Source organism: Aquila chrysaetos, chromosome 9 (assembly GCF_900496995.4).
Source record: "Aquila chrysaetos chrysaetos chromosome 9, bAquChr1.4, whole genome shotgun sequence".
In the NCBI taxonomy this organism is placed as follows: domain Eukaryota; kingdom Metazoa; phylum Chordata; class Aves; order Accipitriformes; family Accipitridae; genus Aquila; species Aquila chrysaetos.
The window spans coordinates 26970299-26986703 of record NC_044012.1 but is presented as its reverse complement, the minus strand read 5'-3'; the positions used below and the strand labels follow the sequence as shown (position 1 = coordinate 26986703).

General features: G+C 52.1%; 1 protein-coding gene across 4 annotated transcripts; it reads left to right on the top strand.

Moving 5' to 3' along the window:
- Positions 1 to 1471: 1471 nt before the first annotated feature.
- On the top strand, positions 1472 to 15085 carry ADAR (adenosine deaminase RNA specific). Of its 4 annotated transcripts, none has more exons than XM_030026466.2 (15): positions 1472 to 1596; positions 3919 to 5466; positions 6770 to 6953; positions 7035 to 7192; positions 7601 to 7742; positions 7933 to 8150; positions 8378 to 8534; positions 9553 to 9724; positions 10326 to 10419; positions 11853 to 11981; positions 12092 to 12225; positions 12715 to 12897; positions 13375 to 13487; positions 13872 to 13999; positions 14307 to 15085. In XM_030026466.2, the coding sequence occupies exons 2-15, from the start codon at positions 4016 to 4018 to the stop codon at positions 14545 to 14547; spliced, it is 3504 nt and encodes a 1167-aa protein (XP_029882326.1). In that variant the 5' UTR covers positions 1472 to 1596; positions 3919 to 4015; the 3' UTR covers positions 14548 to 15085. The 4 variants fall into 4 exon arrangements, with proteins under 4 accessions (XP_029882326.1, XP_029882324.1, XP_029882325.1 ...); XM_030026464.2 differs by having other exon boundaries at positions 1485 to 1596; positions 3916 to 5466; XM_030026465.2 differs by lacking the exon at positions 1472 to 1596 and adding an exon at positions 1638 to 2679.
- Positions 15086 to 16405: the final 1320 nt, after the last annotated feature.

Below are 16405 nucleotides of genomic sequence, written 5' to 3'. Positions count from 1 at the left end.
CCCCAAATCTCAGAATCCAGAAATCATCTGAAAAAAACACCAAGCCCTGAACAACCCTCAGACTCAGCTTTGAAAAAACGTCACTGAACGTGAGCAGCAGCCAAGCCTGGCAATTCTGGGGCCTGACTCACCGTTTCTGCATGCCTGCAGTGACTCCAGGTTCACTGAAGTGCCTTCGGAAAGCCACAGGGAAGCAGCCAGGGTGGGTGCAGGGTCCCCACCCAAAGGCACATGCAGCCACCATCTCTTTGGGATGGGCGGAGGTGCTGGTGGAGACCAGGGTCCTCTGAGGAGCCTGTCCTCATGTATTTTGCTCATTCATGGGCAAGTGTAGGCAGACGGCCCCCTAAAATGCATCCAGAGCCCATGCCCGTCCCTCCTGGCTCCCCTCTGCATCCACCACCCTAGCAGAAGAGGGGCTGGGGACTCCCAGTCTGATGGTCCTAGATGTGACTATTGCTCGCCGGTTGCACTGCAGCAAACAGGTGCTGCCCTGAGCCGCCGGCAGCCTCTGAGCCGTATGAGCCACTTGCGGTGCCGCTACACCTCCCGCCTGGCAGCGAGCACAGTCACCGCCTCAGTACTCACATCCCTCTGCCAGATGGTAAATGACATGCAACTATTTACACGCAGGCAGCAAAGCAGCAGACAGGAACAATCTGTTCTCTGCCGGTAGTTTTCTAACTCACACCACGATTAGGAGGGGTTTTGCCTGTGGAAGGGAGGATCCGCCGGGACCAGAGGCTGTGTCTGGTTTGGGACAGGGGAGAAGAATGTCTCCATCTTCCTGGAAAGGACCATGGGACAGGGTGGGACATGACTCGGGCCTCAACTGGAGGGCCATTAACAAGCATGTATTAACATGGGTGTGAAGGGAGTCCCACAGGAAGTGGGGAGCCCATGGAGCAAGAAGGAGCCCCACGGGGAAAGGGGGGGGGCCCATGGGATGGGGGAGCCCCACAAGGGATGGGGGGCCCGCAGGAGACAGCAGAGTCCCACCACACATGGAGGGCCCATAGGGAATGGGGGCCCTGCGGGCCATGGGCAGGCCTACGGAGGAGGGGGGAAGCCCCGCGGGGCATGGGAAGGCCCACTGGGGACGGTGGGGCTATCGGGGATGGGGGCCCACGGAGGAAGGATGGCACCCCCCCGACCCGATACCTCCCAACCCCGGGGGCTCCCTACACCCCGGGGCGGCGCGCGGGGCGCATGCGCGGCCCTCTGGGGGCTGGGGCGCAAACGCAGTAGCTCAGGCGCGGACGGGCGCGCTGCCTCGGGCGACCGTTCCCGCGGTGGCGGGCGGTGCCCCGGGATACAGCGGGAGGGACTGCTGCCTCCCGGTCGAGGGAGGGGAGAGGAGGGGTTGGGTTGTGCAGCCTCTCCTGCAGCGGAGCAGGCGAGGGTGGGTGAGCCAGGCGACGTTTGGCCCGCGGCGGCGGCACAACCCCGCGTTGCCCTGGCTAAAGATGGCCGCCGCGCTCTGCCCTGAGGAAAGATGGCGGCGATGGGGCTCCCTGCAGCCTGCGCAGGCGCAGGAGGGCGCTCGTGCGTCATCACCCTGCGCCGGCCGCGGCCCCAGCGGCGGCAGCAGAGGGGGTAAGGGGGCGCGGGGGGGCGGCGACGACCGCGGGGGCAGGCCCGGCTCCAGGTCTCGCCTTGCCGCTAAAACCTGGGCCCCGCCGGGCCTTCAGTAGCGTCGGGGACGCTTACGGGCCTCCTGGGCGGGGTGGAGCTGCCTCCCCGGTCCGCGGGTGTCACTGCGACTCCCGTCGGGCCTGGTGACACGGGCCGGGTGGGGATGCGCTGGGCGCCGACAGCCCCCCGCGAGCTTCGGGGACGCGGCGTGATCGTGTCCCAGCAGCCGCGGGGCCCTGTCGGGGCCGGGGTTTCGGTAGGGAGGGGTTGCCCCCTCCCCCGGGCGCTTCGCAGCCGGAACGCGTGGAATAAAGTGTCTTCGTCGGTGCCGCTCGTCTCCTTGAGTCCCGGCCTGCGGGAGCCGGCTCGGTAGCCGCGGCCCAGCCCGCCTTTCCACACGGCGCCTTCGGGCCTCGGGGCGCCTCGCCCAGTCGAGGCCGAGTGGAGCTGTCGTCTGCCGGCATGGGCGCAGGGTGGCTGCGCTGGCCCGTCGTGGTTCTGCTTGGGGAAGGGCCGCGGGTGTGGGGCAGGACGTGTCCTGCCTTGGTCTCTGGGATCTTTTTTTGGGATTTAGTTTAAGGTGGCAACCTCTCCAAACTAGGAGAACAGCTGCAGCCCGTGGCTGGCCGGGGCTGGAAGTCCCCACGGGGACCAGGGGAAGGAGCTTCCCTCCCTCCCTCCCTCTGGCGTTCGCTTTCCCGGTCCAGGCCCGGCTGTGGCCGCCGCTGGGAAGGAAGCTCTGGGCTTTGAGTGCTCGCAAAGCCGAGGGTACTTTGGAAAGCCCCAAGTCCTGCCTCCCGCTCGGGAAGAGCCGCGTCCCCTCCCTGCGAACTCCCCGGGCGAGGGGGCGGGGCGGGGCGGGGAGGCCGCGACGGGAGCGGGAACCGAAACCGAAACGGAGCTCGCAGCCATCTTGCCGGGGTGACTGGTAGCCTGCAGCCGCCCCCCCCCCCTCTCTCCGGGAGATGATCTGCGGCTCGGGGTTTCTTTTTTCCGTTTATTTTCTCAGAAAGTAAGGGAATTTGGTGTATGGATGAGACCGAGGTAAGAGCATTTTTAAAAAAACCCTCTTCCTGCTTGCCAGGATTTCTGTCCTGCCTTTGGCTCAGGGGTCACTTTTAAAACGAGTTCACTGAGTAGGGGGGCAGTGGCCTCCCCGCCCCCCGGAGCTGGGAAGGGGGGAACCCTCCTCACTACACGTGGAGCCCGTGTTTGTCTGGGTTGGTAAAATAAGCCACGGTGGTGGCAGCTGGGTGCAGTTGGGGCCCATTAACGAACTTGTTTAATGAAAGGGAAATTTCAGTTGGCCTTGAGGTGTGTTTGATGAAGATAGGGAGCTTTATGAAGATAAGACTTGCATCTGAAAAACTCTTTATGAAGATAGGTGGCTTAAAGAGGTCACTGGGAAGAAGGTAGGACAGGTACCTAGCAGCAGGTATCAGTTGCATGTTTTTATCCACTCAGTTTCACAACCAGCTGTTGTCAAAGAACTAGAATATATCCTGTGCTGGGTTACTTATTTTTAAAAAGCGTATTAAAAGCTTAGATTTACATCCTGTACCCGAGGGGGGTGGCACAGCTGAGTGTGATATGAGTTAAATTTGGGCTGCGGTCACAAAAACTTTTCATACCATTGCCAGCTGTGCACCTATCCAATTTCTCTGCGTGTTATTGATTTACTTCCCCTGTGGCATGGTGCTTTACCTCTACAGGTCACATAATGACCAGGAAGCAAAGGACGTTTGGGGGTTTCAGACTTTTGTGGCCATGAGTCTGAAAACCATTACAAGCCCGTTGCAGCTCTGTCCTGTGTGACTGTGCGAGCTGCTTCACCTCCTTGTGCTGCTTTACCTCCATGTGCCCCCATTTCTCCAATTGGAAAGTGGGTCTGAGATTCTTCTCTCCCTCAGGGCAGAGGAGTGAAACTCACTTGTGTTTTGAAGCACAAGGTGAGCCTTCAACAGAAGGCATCATGAACAGACAAACTGCCTGTGCAGCTAGGTTGAAATTCAGTCCAATGGGAACAGAGGGTTGCTCTTATGAAAGCTGTTTCTTGTGGTTAACTTTGCCTGCGATTCCCAACTGCTGGGTTCTGCGCTGGGCAGACACAGAGTTTGCTCTTTGTGTTTACATTAATAATTTAGACTTGGTAGAAAACAGGAAAGCTTGACGAGGTGAACATGCTTGAAATGCCTCAGTAGCAGGGAAGCTGTTTAAACTGCATTTCTGGAATCCTATAGTTTTGTAAATAGGTTCTGAATTGTGTTTTTTTCCTCCTAGCAGGCACCTGTTCAGGACGGGATAGTGCAGGGTGAATCACAGCTCCCCTTCTTCTGGCACGCAAGCAGCCCGATTCGCACGTGTGTCCCAGCAGTGCGCTATGAACAGAGGCGCTGGTCGAGGCAGAGGCTCACATCTTACCTGGTCAAGACGTAACTGCCCCAGCACTAATCAGGGTTTTTTTAACCGCCCTCGTACCCCACGAGAAACTAATCAGGAAACCTTTTTACACCAGCAGTTCCTAACAGAGCGGGACACTGAAGTCTGTTTGCTTCAGGGACAGGGATCACACGACGAATCACGCTTTAGAGGCGTGCGACCTGCGGCACCAGCTCCTGCAGAGAGATGGCAACCCAGCTGCACCAGAGAAGGGTGGCATAGGTTCTCCAGCAAGCGTCCGTGGGTAGAGACTTCACCACGTTATTGCCCTCCTCAGTATCGTCATCAGGAGAACTCGGAGAGAGATTCTGACGCCATCAGGCTGAATTTCCAGAGACTGTCTCTTGCTGGACAAGACTGTGAAGAAGAAATTCTGAATATTTTCAGGAAGCTTGGGGAGGGGAAGACTTGTACAGTTCATGATCTCGCACATAAACTTAAAACTCAAAAGAAAGAGGTCAACCGCGTTTTGTATAAACTTTTCAGAGAAGGCAAGTTGCACAAAGGTGAAGAGACGCCGCCATTGTGGAGGATTGCTGGCCCAAGCACAGGGAGAGAAAGAAGCCCCGCTGACCACAGTGGTGGTTGCACAGGCCCAGCTTGTGAGAGCAGAGGAGGAGAGAGGAGTGCTGTTGGCTCAGGAAACGCTGACCCCGTGATGGCTGAGACAAAGGACAAAATCTGCAACTACTTGTTCAGCGTGGCAGAAACGACAGCGCTCAACCTTGCCAAAAACATTGGGTTTTCAAGGGCCAAGGATGTTAATGCCTTTCTTAGCGCTTTGGAAAAGCTGGGAGATGTCCACAAGCAGAACACAAGCCCCCCACGGTGGTCCCTGACAGACAGGAAACGCGAGCGGATGCAGATGAGGCTGAAGGCCAGCGTGGTAATGCAGACAGCAGATCCCACACCTGAGTCAGGTTTTCCACCTTCCTCTGTTCCTTCTTGTCCCCAGGAGATGACTGTAGCTTCACCAGCAGTCACAACATCGGAAGAAGAAAGTATAGAAAACGGACAGCAGCCTTTGGGGCAAACTGATCAGAGCGATGCCAGTGACACAGAAGCAGCCCCACCTGAGGACACTAAGCCTGGATTCTCCAGTCTGAGTAATTATGATAACTCTGAAAATGGCAAGTGGGCCACAGATGATATCCCAGATAATCTGAACACTATCAAAAAGCAGCCCAATGAGTCAGAATCCATCATGAATTCCCAGTCTTCCCCCAGTTACGCTGCCCAGTTTGAAACTGCTTTCCCATGTACACCTGTGGAGAAACTGATGGCTTGTCAGGAGAAGAACCCAGTGAGTGGCCTTACCGAATATTCCCAGTACACGTACCAGCACTGTGAGTTTGCCATGCTGGAGCAGAGTGGACCCTCTCATGAGCCGCGGTAAGAAAATTTCCTGTTTTTCCTGAGCTGTCTTTTTGCTCAAAATTATCTGACTTCAACTAACTTCACCCACTCAACTTTGTCCTGAAGGGCCTGCTCACTAATGTTTACTTCATTTTTAGAAGGATTAGCCTGGTTGATTCCTTGCAGCAGCTTAAAAAAACCAAAACAAGGCTAAAATTTAGCTGCAGGAGCCTGCTTTTGGCAACCTGCACCTCATTCTGAACAGTGAAGGTGGGATTCATCTCTTCAGCTAGGTCCCATCTGATTTAATCACTTGGCTTTCAATTTGATTGTATAGGGGGAAACTGGTATCTCTAAGTTACCTCTCAAGATGCCGTCACTCTGGAAGTGGTATAAAGGGAGCCCAGAACAAAGTGCTTGGGTGCAGATATCTTGGGTTAGACGAGGTGAACCCACTCTGGACGTTTCTGTGGTATAGCAGGTCAGAGCGGTTTCTGTGAGCAGAGCACGTAGCATGACACTAGGATTTGTGGAGTCAGTCTCTGGAGTCCCGCTTCCCCTTAAAAAATCATGGCTGTTCCTGAGCACCGGCGAGACGGTGAAAAGCACCATATGTGCCACAGTGGAATATGTCAATAGATCCGCTAGACAGGAAAATTGGCCTAATTTCTAAAGATGGAGTCCCATGTTTTTTGTTTGTTTTTTTTGTAAGGAGGGATCTGAATGGATTCAGCCCCATAACGCCTCTCCAGATCTGGTTTCACCCGTTCTTGTTGGAAGCAGGTTTCCTCTGTATAGGGCTGGAGGACAAAAGAGAAGCTGTGTTTGTTAGAGTTCACAGGGAGGAGAGATCAAAGTTGAGAGGTTTACGTGAGGCAGCACCTCTCTGAAATGGTGTGAAGGCACTGGATAGCCAGGGAAAATGCCGGAGGGATGAGTGACCCCAAATGACTAGTTGCAGATGGAACAGCGCAGGCTGCTTTTAAACTTTCTTCATCCTTGTGCAGGAGATGTAACTGAACTGCTTTTTGCATACAGCCATTACATGTTTCTGGCACTTGTGGAACAAGGCAATTCATCCTGTTCCTTCAGAACAAAATCTGGAGCTGCTCATCTGTCATGAACAGCTCTGGAAATGCAATGAAACGAGGCCCAGATGCAGAGCTGTCGGGACACCCTTGGTATTTTTGTCTTCTGCACATGGCATCCTGGGTTTGCTCTCCCAGCCAGGAGCTAGCTGTTCCTTCTCACTTGAATTCCAAGAGCAGTCTTACTTGCTTGCTCTGAGAAGACCACACTTTTGCCTCTCAATTTACCTCTTTGGTTTTCTCTTTCAAAGATTTAAGTTCCAGGCAGTGATTAATGGGCGCCGATTCCCACCAGCAGAAGCAGGGAGCAAAAAACTCGCTAAACAGGAGGCAGCAGCTAATGCTATGAAGGTCCTGATGAGTGAAGCAGAGAATGGAAGACACGGAATTAAATGTGAAGAGGCATTTCCCTCTGACAACTCTGAACCGGAATTGGTGAGTCTTATTTTCTTTACTTGTGAGGCTGGTCAAACAGTGTTTAGTCTGAAACTGGTTTCCTCTATCTTCTTGCTGTAGCCTTTGCATCCAGAGCCAGAGCCATCATCTGCACCAGCTCATCTCAGCTTGCTTCCTGGGAAGCACCCTATCAGCATATTAATGGAGTACGGACAAAAATCAGGGAACACCATTGAATTCCAGCTGGTCTCTCAGGAAGGCCCACCTCATGATCCTAGGTATGGAATATTGTTGTCAGCTTTGGGGAGGATAGAAACCCTTTCTTTAATATCCTTCCCCTTCAGCATGCTACCTACGTTCCTGGACTCGTCACTGACCTAGCTGAGTGCTCCTCTTATCTGAGGAGTCTGGGCATGGCTCCTCCCTCCAAGACATCTGCCTCCAGAAAGAGACCAAAACCAATGCCCTTTTTCAGAGAAAGGATGCTGTTTCTTCTGTCAGACCAGGAACAGGTTCCAGTCCTGTACCCTACCTGGTAGTGCTCTACTGGGAGTATTTAGGGCCATTGTGGTAGATTTAAATTGCAGATAACCCAGAAGGATTTAGCTTGAACTGGGAGAAGAGGCTAATAAACAGATCAAGATGCCTATGCTTAACACTTTTCATATGCTATAATGTCCTGTCAGGTTCAGCTACTGTGTGAAAATGGGTGACCAAATTTTCCCTGCTGTGGTAGGAAACAGCAAGAAGGGAGCGAAGCAAATGGCAGCAGAAGTTGCTGTGAAGATTCTTTCTGGAGAGTCTGTACCCCATGTCTTGCCTGAACAGGTACAAAGAGCTTCTTTATAAAACCCAAGTGGTTTGGGTTGGGTGCCCTCCCCTTTATTTCATATTTCACCGGATTTCACCCCACAAGGTCACGTGCTGGCTCTAGCAGAGGTTTGCTGAGTGCCCTTGGCCTGCGGTAATACCAACTGCTCAGTATTTAACAGCCTTCTCCTGTCTAACTCTGCTCTAGCCTGTTGTGAAGCCCCATGGTGACCAGTCCATGCACAGCTGTGGACCGTGGATCGCCACTCCAGATGAATCCAAGGTGGCAAAAGCAAGGGGTGTTGGGGAGCTCATCAAATACCTTAATGTCAATCCTGTCAGTGGCCTGCTGGAATACGCCCGCTCCAATGGGTTTGCTGCAGAGTTCAAACTCATTGACCAGTCAGGACCTCCCCATGACCCCAAGTAAGTAGCTGCATCTGTCCAGGAGGAAATTTTGCACTGTTGCTGTTGTCCTGGAGAAAATTCCTGATGCAGTTTGAGATGGCAACAGGCTGAGCTGCTGCCTCTGCCAAACCTTATGTCTGGATGACAATAAGCTACCTCTACTCCTCTAGTCTCTCCACTGAGAGAATTTAAAAATGAGTCTGAAATCTGTAGCTTCCTTCAGAGGTGCGCTACTGTCTTTATAGGTTTGTCTATCAGGCAAAGGTTGGAGGCCGTTGGTTCCCAGCTGTAACTGCACACAATAAAAAGCAGGGCAAGCAGGAGGCAGCTGATGCAGCGCTCAGAGTCCTGATTGGGGAAACAGAGAAGATTGAGCGCCTGGAAGGGATGAACATCACCGAGGTAAATCCCCTTCCTCCAAAGCTGGGTCTTCTTTTGTAGCCCTGCCTGTCCTGTGCCTTTCAGTCCAGCAGAAAAATGCCTTCAAGATCAACTGTGAGATCTTTGTTCTCTGAAGGTGTAGATAAGCTGATATTTTCTTGAAGTGGGTTAGATGTTTCCTCAGGGCACAGACGTACTCCTCCCTCTTGCTTTAGGGTTAAATTATCATCAGATTCTTCCACAAGCTACTGAAGTGTGTTCCTGTGGTGGAGCAGGAACATGCCAATTTTTAATTCTGTGACTTTCTTTTTTTCCTCCTTCCAAATTCCTTCATGCTGCATTAAAAACTGTGTGTCAGCTCAAAAACTCATGCATCAGATAAGAGCAAAGCTCTGGTTATGTCAGGATGGCTGTCCCAAACCTGTGCCGCTTTAAATGACAGTTAGAGTTTTGTGATCTCTTAAAAGCCATGTTCCAGTCTGCACAGCTGAGCACAGCAGCTGTGGCTCTAAATAGAAAAGCCATCAGGGAGGATTTGTCAGTCAGCAGTGCTAGAGGAGGCAAGTGCCCATCTGCAATGGGAGTGACTGTGCAGTCTCCTCACAGGCAGCCAGAGAAGGCATTCCTCCAAAGCCAGTAACAGATTTCCTTGGCTGAGTGTCTGGGAACAGGCAAGATGGGTTTTGTTCCTTTGCGATGAGGGTTTCCGCTGGCAATCTTGGGAGGCCATTCCTCAGCCCGTTCTGCTTGCTGCCAGGAAGACAGCTTGCTGCTGTCTCTTAGTGATCAAAGTGCTCAAAGCAGAACTCAAAGCGTTGGACAAGGTTTTCCCAGAAATACCTAAAAGAACTTCACCCACCCCTTGACACGATAGTGTCCATGCACTCAACCCAAAATTGTGCTGCCTGTAGCTCATGTTTTCTGTGTTCCTGCCTTCTGCTTGGATAGCTGTGCTTCAGGTTAGCTACTTCTCGAGCTGTTTAGTTCCATGACCTACTCATGATCTCTGGGCAATCCTGGTCTTGTGTCCCTGTTCCAGCTCCCTGTGAGTGGCAGTACCCTACATGATCAGATGGCTATGCTGAGCCACCAGCGCTTCAACACCCTCACTGCTCGCATCCAGCACAGTCTGCTTGGGCGGAAGATCCTGGCTGCTGTCATCATGCGGAAAGGAAATAAGGGCCTGGGAGCAGTGGTCAGCATCGGAACTGGTATGAACAGCTTCTTCCAGCGTAAGCTGAACTCTCACTTCCCCACTAGATACCCTGTCAGCTATGACTAGGGAATGGCTGTTGCTGTAGGCTTCTTCAGAGAGGGCAAGAAACATTCCCAGGGCTCGTGTGGTGTCACAAGTGATCTGGTTATAGAGAGAAAACAAAGCGAATGTGCCTGCAGCTGTATTGCTCTTAATCTTTGCTTGCATTGCTACGCACTAGTCTGTGCATCAGAGCCTGGATTCCTCGCATTGTACCGCACAAGGTCCCCCAGCTTATCTCAGCTGCATGTACCTTAGCTCCCTTCCTAGTTAGCTGCCATGCTTCCACCTGGAGTGGTGGGCTGAAAAGTACTCAGGAAGGGACACTGCCCCTAAACGTGTGGCAATTTAAGTCTCTGCTGTCCCTAAAGTAGTGTATGTTCTTTGTCCCTTTATTTTCCTAACTGCTTGGATCAGGATAATGATGTAATAGTCAATAGGCTGCTGCTGCTGCTCAGGAGCCCAGTGAAATAAAACTTACAGTAAGATGAAACCCTCCCTCTTTCTGTGTTGACTTCGACACTTGCTTTTTTTTTTTTTTTTTTAATTTATTTCAGGTAATCGTTGTGTGAAAGGGGAGGAGCTGAGCTTGAAAGGGGAGACAGTGAATGACTGTCATGCAGAAATCATTTCTCGAAGAGGCTTTGTGAGGTGAGAGAAGGGGAAACCTGAAGGAGAGGGAGAGGGGCTTGCCCGGAGTTGCTGACCCATTCTAGAGGGATGTCACTGTGACGGTTCCTTGCTGCGTTGAGAGAGGCTGTGATCCTTTAACACTACTGTTTACCCATGTGTTGTTAAATAGAGGGAAGTTATTTCTGATAAGAAGGGGCCATGCCTGAGTGGTGCCCAAATTAGTACCGAACTGGAAACTTGCCAAGAGCTCAAGGGCCGCATCTGATGTACATAAAATAAAGCATCCTTATTATAAAGGCTGCTTGGCCAGCGCACAACACGCTGTTTCAGTTTGAGCACAGCTCTGTCTGAGCCAAGGTGCTGGGGAATCTGCAGGCCAGGTCCCCTTTTGGCCTTTCTGGGTCTGGGTGTAGAAGGCTTCAGGAAGACATATCGAATGTGTTTGCGTTGGTAAGTCAGAAATCCTTTTTCACCGATTGGAAAGGGTTTTCCCAACTAAACTGCACAATTGTTCTCTTTATAAACATTCAGTGTGGAACTTTTTTTTTAAAAAAAAACTGAAGTGAGATGAAGTTGGACTAGCCTTGTTAATGTCTGCCCTTCCAGTTATGAACAGCAAGGCCAGCTGCTTTCTTAAAGCCTTTCCCTGCTGCCATTATACTCGGTGTGTTCCTCAGCACTGGAAGGTGTTGAGGGCAGGTCCGTGGGAAGCTGTAAAGTCAGAGGATTGCACCCTTGCTTACTGTCTGTCTCAGCTGTTAATCTTGACAGTTGTGGCTGCTCTGGCACAGCAGAGCCTGTCAGAGACGAGAACAGTGAGCTCCACCTTTCCTTGCAAAATAAATCCCTGCACAGGCTCTACTTGAGGAGTCTCTGTGAAGCTGCAGTTTTTCTGTAGTCCTTGATGCTATGTTGGAGATCTCAGGGTTTTACTCTGTCCCCGGACAGAAGCAGCCATAAAAGACCAGTCATTGTAAACAGATCGTGGGGTTGCGCTAATAATACCACTTGCATTCAGCTGCCCGTGGGGCTGTTTACTTTTAATGCAAACTTGGTGCTGACTAAAGGTGCTAGGTTAACAACCTTGAAGTCTTCTTCACACTCGGATCATATGCATGCAAGCAGCAGCCAGCCAGGCTCCTTTCTCCTGCCAGCACTTCCCTCTGCTCACCTGACAGAATGCTTTTTTTCTATTGCGTGTCCTCTGCATGGCAGGAAATCTGCTTGATTTCATGCTTTTTTTTGTAGCATCAAATGCTATTCATTGGCTTCCAAGTATTCTCAGCCATGGCTCCTGGTCTTTGCTCTCCCATGCGGCAGGAGCAGGTGACTTGGTGCAACAGAGGCAGAGCTTGGGACCCTGCCTGTCCCGGGCATGGGCAGTGGTTGGATTGAAGTGCTCCTTGTCTGAGGAGCAAAGCAGCCTTTTGACGTGATGATGTTGTTTTCAGGTTTCTCTATAGTGAGCTGATGAAGTATGACCCATCTAATCCTTCCTCTGCAGAAGAGAGCATTTTTGAGCCAGCGGGAGGGAAGAGATTCAAAATAAAGAGCAGTGTTACCTTTCACCTCTACGTCAGGTTTGTGCAGGGTTGTGCAGGGAGTGACCAGTGTCAGCGGCACCATTGCACCCCTGGCCCTGGCTGTTTTCTGAGAGTCAGCGCTAACCTGGGGAGTGTTTGTTTTCTAGCACAGCACCTTGTGGAGACGGGGCACTCTTTGATAAATCCTGCAGCGATCAGGCAAGCGTGGTGGGGCCAGCCCAGCATCAGCCTCTCTTTGAGAACCCCAAACAAGGCAAGCTACGGACCAAGGTGGAGAACGGTGAGTGCGTTTGCTCCCTCTATGGTGAGGTGGCTCCAGTCCTCTCCTCTGAGCCTTTCTGGGGCTCCAGAGTTTCTTTACCCCTCTCTGTGTGGTGCTGTTGTGGGATTTGAAGCATTCAGGAACCAAAGGAGGTGGGTGAAAGGGATGGGGGCACTAGAGAGAGTCCCTTCTCCTTCCCAACTATGTCTGTTGGACTGCCACACTAGCAAAAGTACAGCTGAAGTTTGCTGCAAAGCTTCTATGTCTCTGACCTCCCTTTCAAGCAGTATTTCATTCTGCTTCAGCCATGTTAAAATGACTTGTCTGTAATCAGTACTGAGTTCCCTTTTTCATGTGATACTAAAATATTCCCAGAACCTGGTGACAGACTGACTCCAGAGGTCACTCCATGCCTGTGCATAGAAGATAGTTCCTTGTGCCGCTGCTGATGGGGTTTTGAGTTATTGAATATCTAACTCTACAGAAAATCTTTTCTCTCTTGTGCAGGGGAAGGTACCATTCCTGTGGAGTCAAGTGACATTGTGCCCACGTGGGATGGGATCCAGCACGGGGAGCGGTTACGAACCATGTCCTGCAGTGACAAAATCTTACGCTGGAATATACTTGGCTTGCAAGGAGCACTGCTGTCACACTTCATAGAACCGGTTTATCTCAGCTCTGTTACACTTGGTATGAGACCTGCCATCCTTTCTGGGCTGGGATGGATGTGCTGCCCTGCTCCTTAGAACTGGGCTGCAGTGACAAGTAACCTCCCTTCCCCAAGTGATGGAAAAGCTTGTTTGTGGAGGCTGTAGGAGTAACAGATTGAAATGTTGTTCTTGGCAGAGCTGTGCTGTTTGGAAGTGAAAAGGGAGTTTGTGGATTTTATGCTGTGGGTGGAGTGGGTTTTTCTCCAAGGTTCTTGATTGTTAGAAGGCACATGTGATCTAGGAGGGTGAGACAAAAATTGCCCATTTGTGTCTTTGGTGAGAAATGTTGCAGTCTATAAACCTTCATCTTACACACCTGGGATACACGTAGCTGTTGCTGATCCACATGCCTGTAAGCTTTCTGGAGCTTGTGAGAAGTGCTGTGATTCTTGGGGTTTGGCCTGTCTATCATCCATGCCGTTCCTGTTTCCTAATGCCTTCACATCTGTCTTCACAGGTTACTTGTACAGTCAGGGTCATTTAACACGTGCAATCTGCTGCCGCATGGCAAGAGATGGGAATGTGCTGCAGGAAAAGCTCCAGGCTCCGTATCACATTAACCATCCTGAGGTAGTGCGGGCTTGGCACCTCTTCGTCCTTCTGTCCCCCCCTTCCACCTCTGCCCTTGGGTTTGGGCCTCACCAAGGTGCTCTGCAGGGGGGTCACCTGGCAGAAGCTCTCCAGCTGGGTCAGGAGGTTAATGGCCAGAAACCTGCCCCCTCTGTGTCATCCCACAGCGCCTGGGGTTACTGGGAATGACTTGGTCTGGGAATAAGGAGACCAAGGCCACCCCCGTAGCCTTCAGCTTAGTAAGAACCTAGGGCTTGCTGCTCTCAGGAGTTTGGGATGAGCTGAACCCCTGCCTGCAGGGGATGGAAGAGGCAAGAGGCTCCCCTTACCAGCGAGCTCGTGCAGCAGGACCAGCGTTAAGAAACCCTCCTACCTCTTACGCAGGTTGGGCGAGTCAGCGTATATGACTCTGCAAGGCAGACGGGCAAGACGAAGGAGTCTTCAGTGAATTGGTGTCTTGCTGATGAAAGCGAAGTTGAAGTGTTGGATGGCACAAAAGGGAAAGTAGATGGGTAAGAAGAGCCTTTCCTGACTCTGCTTTTCTGTTTGGGGAAAGGGGGGCAGCTCTGAAGTCGTGAGTACACTCTGTGCTGTTACAGCACCTTACATGTGGGGAGGGTTGGAGAGAGGCATTTCAAACTGATGTGAGCGAGTGCTCTTGAAGCAAAACAAAATATTGCCCAGCCCAGCCCCTACAACAAAGCCTTGCTGAGCCAAGAAATCTTGCAGGCATCCAATTGTGGGGTTTTCCCTGAGCCCTCTGCTCTTTGCTCTTTTGAGCATCACGTCCTTCATTGCTGCATTTGTCTTCCTTCTCAGACCGAAGCTAGAGGTGTCTCGTGTGTCCAAGAGGAAAATGTTTGCCCTGTTCCAGCAGTTATGTGCCAAGAACAACTGCAAAGACTTAAAGAACCTCTCGGTGTACTCAGATGCTAAGGAGGCAGCCACGGCATACCAAGAAGCCAAGCAGTGCTTCTTCAGCACACTGGAAGAGATGGGCTACGGCAGCTGGATCCGCAAACCCCAAGAGGAAGATAATTTCTCTCTCCCTGATGCGTAATGAGACACCCTGCGTGTGTGGGGGCGTGAGTGTGCACAGGCGTGTGCATGGGTGTTTGCATCCTTCTTTCACCACCTTCTTTTTGAAGTGGAATCTGGAGTGTGCAGCAGTTTCCCCTGTAGGCCTGGCTGCCTTCTCTCTCTGCTCTTGTTACTCTAAGACCCTGCCCTTTCTCTTTTTAAAACATGCATGAAAATTACTGTCTTTTTTTTAAGCTAGGGCAGGCTCAGTCCCCGTTTGCTTTTATGTTTTTTGTCTCCTCATTTTTTAAAAGAAGGCACAAGAAACCAGAGGGATTCTCAGACTGTGAGCTTGAAACCTCTGGACCGTGCACTACAGATCCCTCTGGCAGGTTTTGAGGCAAATTTTCTCTTTTGAGAAAAAAAAAAAAAAAGGCTGACTGGCTGGCTTTATGTGTCTCTGTCAGAAGGTGGCTGGCAGCCTGTTTGAGCTGGGACACGGGACTGATCTCTGCAAGATGCCAGCAGGACCAGCGTAACATTCCGCATTAATAATAAAAAAAAAGAAAATTTCTGTAGTATTAGCTGGCTCTGTGCCGTGGGTGTGTTAATTCCTGCAGAGTGAAAGAGGGGCCCTGGGTGGGAGTTGGAGAGGAACGGAGGTGAATTATCATTTGCTAAACAATGAATGGGTCTGTGTAGAACTGGCAGTTGTGAATTAAGCCTCTTGCCTTAAGCCAGGGGCTCACTGGGCAGAATTGAGCCCTCACAGGGCTTGAGTGTGCCCTGAAATGACAGGGCAGGGTTCTCCTGGCTCCTTCCCCTACCTCTGTCTCTAGGATGGGGTGTTGATTCTCCAGTCTTGGGAGGTCACTTGGGAGGCTGGTGGTGGCTGTAGGCCATGTTGTGTGTCTGCTTATGTCTGAGCTCAACCACACGCCAGATGCGCTTGTAGAAGGTGGGAAGTAAAGATGCTGTTGCCATCCAACAGCAAGTTTGTTAGATGTTGTAGAGCAGCCTGCTGTTGGAGCAGCCCCTTTCCTGATGCACAGTGTGTGCTGGCTTTGCCTGGGACAGGACAGTTGACACCAGTGAGACTGGGCAAAGAGACCACAAAGCAGTTAGCATGGAAGTGTAGCCCAAACTGAAGAGAAGTCCTGAGGCTGAGGGAGCACAGCCTGGGGAGCAAGGCCCTGGGTGTGGCTGTGCCTCAGGCTTGTGCATCTATTCCCGTGCAGCAGGAAAGGATGCCAGTGGGCAGATGTGCTGTGGCCAAGCAGGTTAAACGCTTGCTAAAAGGCTGGCTGTCATGGGCTCACCCTGCCTGCAGCTGTCAGACGGCACTTGGACACTGTCTGCAGCGCAGAGCTGTAAGGGGTGGCAACAGCCTTGGCATCCTGCTCCCCTGCGCACGGAACAGGGCCCCCGTGGCAGTGATGGCACAAGGACAGAGCTGGGGGCTCCTCCGTCCGTGGCAGCCCCTCCTTCATGCTGCCGGCTGCTCAGGGTGCTGTGCCTGGGGCTTTCGGGGCTCCTGCTGTGCTCCCTGCACCCTCCTGGTCTCCTGGGACTTGTGGGTCTCCACTCCCCACGAGGGTGCAGCGGGACCCCCCAGTCCTGCACTCACCCAGGGCTGCACCAACAGCAGAGGGGCTGCAGAGGTGGGACAAAGCAGGACAAGCCCTGACGCAGGGCTGGTTTAGGGGCAAAGCTCTTAACATTTAAGTATTGGGGCAGGCTGCTGAGAGGAGGTCCAGGAGCATCAGCTGGAGCAGCCTGGGATTTCTCTGGCTTGGTGAAGTGCTGGGATTTAAATTAATTTCTAGCGTGCGGCTTCCCCTGGCACTGTGTGCTGCCAGCCCCCGTCTGCGCCACGCTCCCCCCAGCACGAAGGATTA